The following is a 9,283-nucleotide window of genomic DNA, read 5'->3' on the forward strand; positions in this document are numbered from 1 at the left end:
ATAATAATCTTTTACTTTTTCCCATTTCAGGGCAGCTGACATATGCACACATATACACAGTGTTGAAAAGTACAACAGCAAATTCGGCAACAGCTCAGCGCAGGCCTGCATTAGGCAGTAAGTAATGTCATTCAAGGTAATCAGTTTAACTAGTTCATGACACTAAGTGGAACTGTGCTCAAGAGAGATCACACCCTCTGATGTGCACACTGCTTACTACTGCTGCTCTTCCCCCTCCAAAAAGTCCAGGCTTTTCCTGCTGAGTTTGGTGGGTGTCCTGTACCTTTTGTTCCTTCCCCTCATATGTTTTACCCTGATAGGATGCTGTGGAGCTCCTCTACCAGACTGAACTAGAAGTTTTCCTTTTTAATTGAATACTGTCTAAGAATTTTTGCTCTGTATTGATTGATCTCAGTAGTAACCTTTTCTCTTCCACACCTTTCCCATCACCTCAGCATTATCTCACTCTGGCTAAGTAAAAATGTTGTGAAACCACCAAAATAACTTTACATTCTTTCCTCTATCCCACCCTTCAGTGCTTAGTCACAGGCGTCACTGCCCACCAGGTTTTGCTTCAGGATGATTTCACCTTCTGCCTTCTCAAGCTTGCTTTTTAAATGAGAAATGTAGAAAAGAGTGAGTCTTGTGCTTGGCCAACAAAACCCTGCCTTCTTTGGTTTTATGCCCACATTCAGAAAATACTGTAGAAAGACAGCTCAGGTGAGCCAGTTCTCTGAGGATCTATGAACAAGATCATAATTCCTTACCATGTTTATTTCCCAAAGATTTTCTTGGGCATTTTCTAATTCAGTCAGGTACAACATTTGATTCCAGGCTGCACTTCATCCATTGGACAGTATGGTACCCAAGGTTCACAAAAAGCTCCCTGGTAGCTACTGCTGACCTTGTAACCCACATTCACACATCCACATCAAGGAACTCTTTCACTTTCACACCAAGTGCCGTCCACACTCAGTGTCTGTCACACTGCAGCCAGGTGGGGTGAGGTAGATCTGTTCCTCCTTGTTCTATGGGAAGCTGTCGGATCTTTTGAACTCCACTGGAAGTGAAGCCAATATTGAGCAGTAGAGTCAGTTTAATATCTCCGTACATTTGAAAACCATTTGTCCTGGGATAAAACCAAACATTTATTTTTCAGATTGCCACCCCTCCAGCATTCAGCTTTTCCAGTCCTTCAGAACCCAGCTCTCTGAAAGCCTGCTCTTTGGCACAGACAAAACAGCAGCACAGCTGAAGGAGCAAAGCCTCTTCACTTCAAGCAACAGCTGCAGGCAGGGATGGAAGATAATGTCTGAATTTGTGAAAGAGGGATTGTAAAAGCAACAGTGTTGAGATTGAGACAATAATCCTGTTTTCTGAGTTTATTTCACAATCAAATTTTTCCTTTTATCTTGAATAGGAGTCTCTAAGCTTACCTTGCTCAATGCTTGGTTAACTTTGAAATATTTATATTTATTCACAGAAAGCCTATCTTGATATCCAGGCACACTGCATAACATGTATTGCAATATGGGTAAAATATTACCTCTGCTGAGCACCTCCTCAATAACAAGACAACAAGAAATTCCTTCACACTCTTAGAGTTAGGTGTCATGCTAGCCACTTCTGAAAATTTTGGAAGTCTACAAAAGCAGCAGCAATTACTTCCATGGTGACTTTGTTTAAGATGGAGGTTCTGACAAGGATGTTTCCATTGAAGAACTAAATATTGGAATCGTAGTAAATATTGTTAGGAAGAATCTTGAAAATTTATCTGGACCATTTCTAAGATATTGCTGGCAGAGATTTTGATGAATCTGGATGACGTAAAGTTAAGCACAATTGACAAATATTTTAGCTGTCTCTGGAAAGGATCTTTGTTTTAATCCTGACAGTGTGAGGTAAATCTGATATTGCACAACGTTTTTAGGGTATTCAAACGGTGGAACAGAGATGCAGCTCATTTGAGATAGCAAGAAGCTAAGATGAAAGTGCCAGATTCATCTTCTTTAGAGTTCCCTGTAAAAAAGGGAAAACTGATACAGTATTAAACTTCACCTACAATTATCACTTAGTGTCTGAAGAGCTCCACATTATTTGTGTGCATTGTCCCAAAGCCTGAGTCAGGAAGATAAGGGCTGATGGTGATTGCAAAGTCATGATATTCCTTCTGAACCTCCTTGGACCACGTAAACTGTCAACAGCAGTTTGGCATTTGGCACCTCTGTGGCTGCCTGAAATAACTGCATTGTTCTGTGCTCTCCTTTCTGTCTATATTCTCCCACTGTCTTATATCATGCTGTAAGTGTAAGCTCAACGCTGATCTATTTTGCTCTGTGATTGTAAAGACACTGGTATTAGGGTTTCTGAAGTGTTTTGCACTACACACAATAATGACTTCCTGTCTAAAGTTCACTAAATGCAAAATAAAATTGTATAAAATTCAACATCATCATAAAACAAAGTATAAAAAAATCTAGTGGTATGTACCTAATCTATCTAAAATATTGATATTCAGCATAAAATAATGCCTTTGACAGCTGTGGTTTTCAGCATATCTGCCTTTGAGCAGTTTTTAAATCACATTTTGGTATTCTTATCCAATTCAGTTCTAAAGGGAACTGGAATATTCATCTTTGCAAGGAAAAAAATAAAATGCAATGTAACACATCACAGAACTTTCATGAACAAACTAAAAATCCAGCAGAAATATTGATCCCACATGACGTTTGCTACTCACTCTAACAGAAGGTATTTAGGTTCCAACCCTTTATTTAACCATTCTTTAGGGCTGTATCTTATGAAACAATCCATTTGAAAAGAGTGTGTTATTATCCTCGTGATCCAAGTGGCGTGCAGCATCTCTGTGACTGCATCAGACATTGTCCATCGCAGCTGTGTGGCAGCAGGATGATGAGCACCATCAGATCACTGACAATAACTGGACACTGCAAACTCTGTTCTCAATCTCACTTTGACATTTAATCATTGCTTTCAACTGGTTCCAAGCAAAACTCTCGTTTGTCATTTTTCCCTATGTCACAGTTCAGCTTTCACTGCACTTATACATAAACTCAGCCATTATGCTCAGAATTTAGCCACTTGAATCCATACCAATTTCAGGCATTTTTCTTAGGCTCTTTATCTGGGTTTTAGGCTTTTAGTACAAGTCTTTTCAGCAGTTGGCCATTTAATAATGATGTTTTCTGACACTCACCAACAATTTTAAATCCTTCATTTAAGCTGAAGGCTTTTCTACAGAGGAGAGGTAGAAATCAATTTGAAATTACAACTTCAAATTGGAAGTTTAACTCCAGAGGATGGATGCTATATTCTCTAGTACATAAGATTTCCATTGAGCTCTGCAGTTATGACACTGCAGCAGAACAAAGCCTTGTGGCTCAGGCAAGGAAGTGGGACTTCAGCACTTCCTTGCAGTAGATAAATAGTAGATACAGCACTACAGTGAATCAGGTTCTGGCCATGGAGAACAGGCCAAGGTGTGTTTCTATGCCTCATTCCCCACAGGCAAGACTACACTACTGAGGCACAGCCTGTCACAGTGACCTCCACAGAGGGGTGTTTGAGCTCTGCAGCTTCAGGATGCCCAGTGGAAGGTTCTCTGGAAATACACATTTACCATAAATGTAAAGTCATGTACACCAAAAACTAAAACAAGCTCTTTAGAAGTTCAGTATATTTATTTCTAAAAGTAACTGTAGCAAAGCTTGACTTTTTAAGCCCCAAATAATCAAATACAACTGCCATATCACTTGGCAGGACCAACTTGTAGCTTCTAACACTTTGTTTCTTATCCTTTCCTCTGTATCTTCCAACACAATGTAGGCAAATACGTTATTCCTGTTTGATAGTAGTAGCATCTCTCCCGAGTCAGCTCTTTTCTAAATTACTCTTTTCAACTATTTCGTTTTCACATTTTGAATATGATTGAAATTTAACCAAACACAGTCAAGCAAATCCAGCACGAAAGACACTCTTTACAGTCACTAGGTTATTGCTAATATATTCATTACTTGTGATATTTACTGAGAATTTGCAAGGAGAATTTACCAAAGGTGAATATTAGCCTTACGCTTCTATTGCCATTCTTGTGCACATATTGCTGTTTCTGAGGAGTTGAACATCAGGAAAAATTTACTTCTTTGCTCTCCTGATAGTAGCACTGGATATACATATTCAGGAGAGTGTAGATGTTATGAGAATAGGAAATATTAAAGGCGAAGAGGGTCAGGTTCCTTTGCTTCAGAAGTATTAACCAAAATACAACTGTTTTTGTTTTACCTGAATTGACTATACAATTTGTGTAGCACCTTACTTAAAACACCTTTTAAATGTCTGAAAAATGTTATACTTCCACACCATATAAGGGTCTAACTTTGGTAAGGGGTAGTGATGATGTACAACACCAGATGTAGTTCTCTATCCAGCAATAAAAATTAAGAAATCAGACATATTTTTCTGTATCTTTAGCCAGAGTACAAGGTCTAGGCAAACAAAGGGTTCTGTTCCCTGTATTATTCCTAGGTGTTGTTGTGCCTTAACCTAGACTAAGAAGAGAAAATGAGATAAATACATCGTGGTTTTACCAGAAGCTATTTGCACATGAATAACCAGACATTTTTTCCTTGATGACAAACTTATTTCATAGATGATAGAGCTGGCTTAAATTTAATTTTTCTCAGTTTCAGGGGAATGAAATGTAAGAAAGTATAAGCAAAACTGAATAAGGTGAGGATAAACTGACAAAAGGCAAGGTGGGCAGCTGTGCTGGTTTTGGCTGGAATTGAGTTAAATTTCTTCCGAGCAGCTAGTGTGGGGCTGTGTTTGGGGTTTGTGCTGGAAGCAGTGCTGCTAGCTCAGGGGTATTTCAGCTATTGCTGAGCAGCACTTCCACAGAGCCAAGGCCTTTTCTGTCCATCATCCCACCCCACAGTGAGGAGCTGGGAGGGGACACAGCCAGGACAGCTGAGCCAGGGACATGGCACACCATATCCCACACCCTATGGCTTCGTGCTCAGGATATCAAACCTGGTGAAGAAGGAATGGGGAAACATCCAGTGAGATGGCATTTGTCACCATGTCACATGTGATGGGCCCTGCTCTCCTGGCTATGGCTGAACACTGCCTGCCCCTAGAAAGCAGTGAATAAATTCCTTGTTTTGCACTGCTTCTCTGCACAGCTTTTGCTTTCCCCGTTAAACTGTCTTTACCTCAACCCACGTAACTTTTATTCTTCTGATTCTCTCCCTCATCCCATCTGGGGGGAGTGAGCAAGTGGCTGTGTGGGGCCGAGTGAATTGCTACTTGGGGTTAAACAATGGCAGTAACACAGGAAAAAGTATTATTTATAAATGGGAAATGTGAGGCTGGCAGGGGTTAAAAGCAAAGAAGATTAAGTCTGGATATGATCCAGCTGAATACTTACACAAAGTGCTCACTGGTCTTGATAACTGACATGATCAGAGTGGTCATAATTTAAAACATGGTATAAAGAAGAATCAGTGTTGCAAGGAAAGAAGTCAGTGATCATCTTTGAGACAATGAATAATATAAGTGGACCAAAATTCAGTCCTGCAAAAGGCCATGTACATAGGAACATCACAAATTCCTAATGTGGATTGGAGTTAATCAGCGGAAATTACTAAGCAGGGCACTGACACAGGGTGACAGAACTATCCACATGGCATGTCCATGAAAAGGGCATATGTAATTATAGGCTGTACTGAAACTTATTTCCAGTAGAGAACGGGATGTATTCTTTCCAACACATGGTCCTGGAGAAAACTCACCTACAATTCTGTGTTTAGTTTGGGTTATCTGTGTGAAACCAAGACAGGTTCAAATGCAGACAGATGCAGGGCACAGGAAATAAGAAAGCAGTAGAAACAACAGAAAAATAGAAAAGGTTTCCATACAAATCAAAGAGTGAGAGGGGACATTTTTGCTGTCTATCAAAGCCCCAGAATAATCCTTGAGGAGGAGAGCATTTTAAACTAACAAAAACTTGAATTAAACACAAATTTTGTAAGTAGGTTAAGAAACCTAGTCACAAAACCAGATGTTTCTGGCCATTCAAAGAGTGAAGTTCTGGAAGATCCCTCTAATAAAAATGGAACACAGAGAACTAATGTAGCTGATAAAAATGGTATGCATTACTGCCTTTAAAAAGATTAATGTATGATAATGATGTGTTGCACTGGCTGTAATAACTGGGAACTAACAGCATGTAGTTCAGGCTTCTGGTGCTCTAGAATATTCTTTCTATTATCCTGAGCATGGTGGGGAGTCTACATACAGCTTACAGTTTTTAGATCTACTCAATGGATCAACACCTCTTCTCATAGGAAAGCAGGAATTGTAACTCTGGAATGGACACCCTGTAGGCTTGTCAGGCAGCACCTGGGTGCTCTTCATACACTATTTCCATATATTTATTTATTAACTAATATACTGAGTAAGTAACTTTTTTCTATGATTTCCAGAGTGATGATAAATTGCTTTAAACCATTACTTCCAAAATTCATGTTTTATTCTACATCCATCATAAATATGCATGGTATAAAAGGGCAATACTTTTTTTTCTGCTCATTTTTATACTTTTAAGAGGCAGCTGTGACACACACAATGCACTAAACAGATTAGTTTCTAATATTCCTACATCTTCATACACAACTTACCTATTCCAGTTCTCTATGAATTGATTGCTATTCTTGAGCAATTATACCATCTCAAGAAACAAATCCACTTTCTCTTCTTATACTTTTTCACTAGCTTTTTTTTTTAAAATTACATATTGAGTCCAATATTGTGGGGAATGGTGACTTTTATAGCTACTAATGGGAATATGAACAAACAGCTTCATTGTGTATTAAATTCTGTTTGATACATTTTCAAAGAGGAGACATTTCCCCATATTGTTTAGGTACTTGGGAAAATGCCATCCTGAATAATATTTTATAAGTACTATCAGAACTTGGTTATTGTTCCAAAAGCAATGGACTCTTCTGAATTAGTTGTGCCAAGCAAAATATCTTGACAGGAATAAAAGATTATGTTAGCAACACTCATAATGGGGTAAACCACCTCAGAACAAAACAAAACCATGCAAACAATAAATAATGACCTAATTGAAATCCATAAATACTTCATGTGGTTTTTTTTTTATTTGCTGTTAATAATGGCTACATTGCAGAAATGCTTTCTGGATAGAAAGAGAACTAAGTGCCATGAAGGCATTTCTGCAATAATTTACGATTGAACTTCATTTTGTTCAATACCTGACTACAGTCTTGTACCATGGGGAAAAAAAAATAAAGGTGATAATAATTCATGGAAGCTGCTAACTCAAGAGAGCCCAATTAGAAGCTTTCAAAGGCAGGAGTATGGGTATCTGTTTACCTCAGGGTGTCTGGACAAGATTAACAGCATGCTTTCACTCTATTTCTCAGTGAGTTACCTCAAGGTTTACAACTCCAGTTGTGCATGGTTGAGACTTTACCTGGAGGAAGGTGAGGGGGGCTCTTTTTCACTTGTATGTTTACACAGCATGACCTATGGTAAAGGTCTGAAATTTTCTATCAGTACAAGGAAATGGCAGCTATGGCTCCACAACACAGAAATGGTAAACAATCTGTCCCACTCCCCACACAAATAATGGAATGTTGTAAACCACACCTCATCATGCTTTGCCAAGGAATAGGAAATTGTAATCTCATCTTAAATGCAAAATGTAGTTACCCTTTCGAGCACTTTACATGCATTTAGATGTTCCCCCCCTCTAGCAAAACAATACAAATATCTCCATGTGCCCTGAACATATAGGGCAGAACATAGATGTTTTTGACTTCTTAGGAAACCCAGAAAGCCAAAACAATCTGAGTCTACTAAGGCAGAATCACTTCCTAATAAAATATATTGGGAACTTTTGGGGAAGTTTATCAAAATTAAGCACCCATTGTCTAGATAGACAGCAACATCTATCCTGTAAGTAACATTAAAAACATTTCTACGTTAATATACAAATATCTGCTCTCTAAGAGTACTGTGTTCTCTCTGCTACAAATCCCAAAATTATTTTAATTGAAAAGCATTCACATAATTCTAATTAAATACAGTCTACATTGGAAAATTACATTGAAACGCATAAAGAGAAAACACCACATTTTAGGCAAACTTTTCCACTGCCTTCCAAAAACTTTACAAGATGCACTTTCTTATGACATATTATCTAGGTAGGGAGTAGAAACCCAGAGTAATAGAACATACTAAAGAAAAGTTTCAGAAAGTAAAGGTGATGGAATAAGTATAGAGTAAGAGAGACATCACCATTTAAAACAGGCAGGTGGGCAAAGAGACGACTATAAACAAAACTAAAAGCGTGGGCATCCATCTCAAAACCCGTGCCCATTCATAAACGCAGGTTTGAAGTTACCTGCCATGTGCTTAAAGCCCAGCTGACGACGTGCTGGACTTGAGCCTGTGCCTAAAAGCAGCCACCGGCTCTCTGGGTGAGGATGGCCGGACAAAGGCGGGCTCTGCCGCTGCTCCCGGGAGCGCACCCGCGGCCGCAGCCCCGGGAGGATCCGCGCCCGCGGCTCCGCGCGGATCGGGCCGGACACGCCCGGCCGGCGGCACCGCGGCCCCGGCGGAGCCCGGGCGGGGCCGGGCCGGTACCGCGGACAGCTCCGCACTCACCGTCCTCGTTCTCGTCGAAGACGGGCGCCCTGTGGGAGTGGCCGCCCCCCATGTTAGTCCGCGGCCGGCTCCGCATCCCCCGCCGCCAGCATCCCGCGGGGCGCGCCGGCGGCACCCCGGCAACGGGGCAGCTGCCCGCCCGCCGCCGGCCCGGCCCGGCCGGGGCAGCCTCCGCAGGGCTAGCAGTCACCCTGCGACATGGAAGCGATCCGCCTGCCCCTGGCACAGACCGCTGCTGGCTGGCGCGCACCGACTTGGCCCTTCTCTCATCGCGGAGGGGCAGGGGAGGGAGGGAGGGAGTTAGGGAGGAGGGAGGGATGGGGGGGAGGGAAGGAGGAGGCGGAGGTCCTGCTGCCGGTGGCTTTTGGTAAGCGGTAAAAGCTGGATCTACCTGGATCCTCGCGGATCCTCCCTCCTCCGCTTTCCCTCCTCCCAGACCTCCACTGTGGAGCGCGGAGTCCCCGCTCCTGCCCTGCCCTGCCCTGCCCGCCCCCGGCGGCGCTGTCTGATGGAGAGTGGGTGCAGAGCCGCTCCTGCCGCCGGCCGCGCTGGCAGCACCGGGTGCCCA

General features: G+C 41.7%; 1 protein-coding gene across 3 annotated transcripts in view; it reads right to left on the reverse strand.

Annotated features, from left to right (window-relative positions):
- Positions 1-9,020, reverse strand: part of STK32B (serine/threonine kinase 32B) — a 156,874-nt gene extending 147,854 nt beyond the window's left edge. Inside the window, exon 1 of one of the 3 annotated variants that reach the window (XM_030270736.4) lies at positions 8,716-9,020. In XM_030270736.4, the coding sequence (XP_030126596.4) occupies positions 8,716-8,791 (76 nt within the window). In that variant the 5' untranslated portion in view covers positions 8,792-9,020. Of the gene's footprint in view, positions 1-8,452; positions 8,683-8,715 lie in introns of those variants that run through there. The other 2 variants (XM_030270734.4, XM_072928000.1) reach the window with 2 other exon arrangements.
- Between the last annotated feature and the right edge of the window lie 263 nt (positions 9,021-9,283).

The sequence above is a fragment of the Taeniopygia guttata genome, chromosome 4 (genome assembly GCF_048771995.1).
Source record: "Taeniopygia guttata chromosome 4, bTaeGut7.mat, whole genome shotgun sequence".
Lineage (NCBI taxonomy): Eukaryota > Metazoa > Chordata > Aves > Passeriformes > Estrildidae > Taeniopygia > Taeniopygia guttata.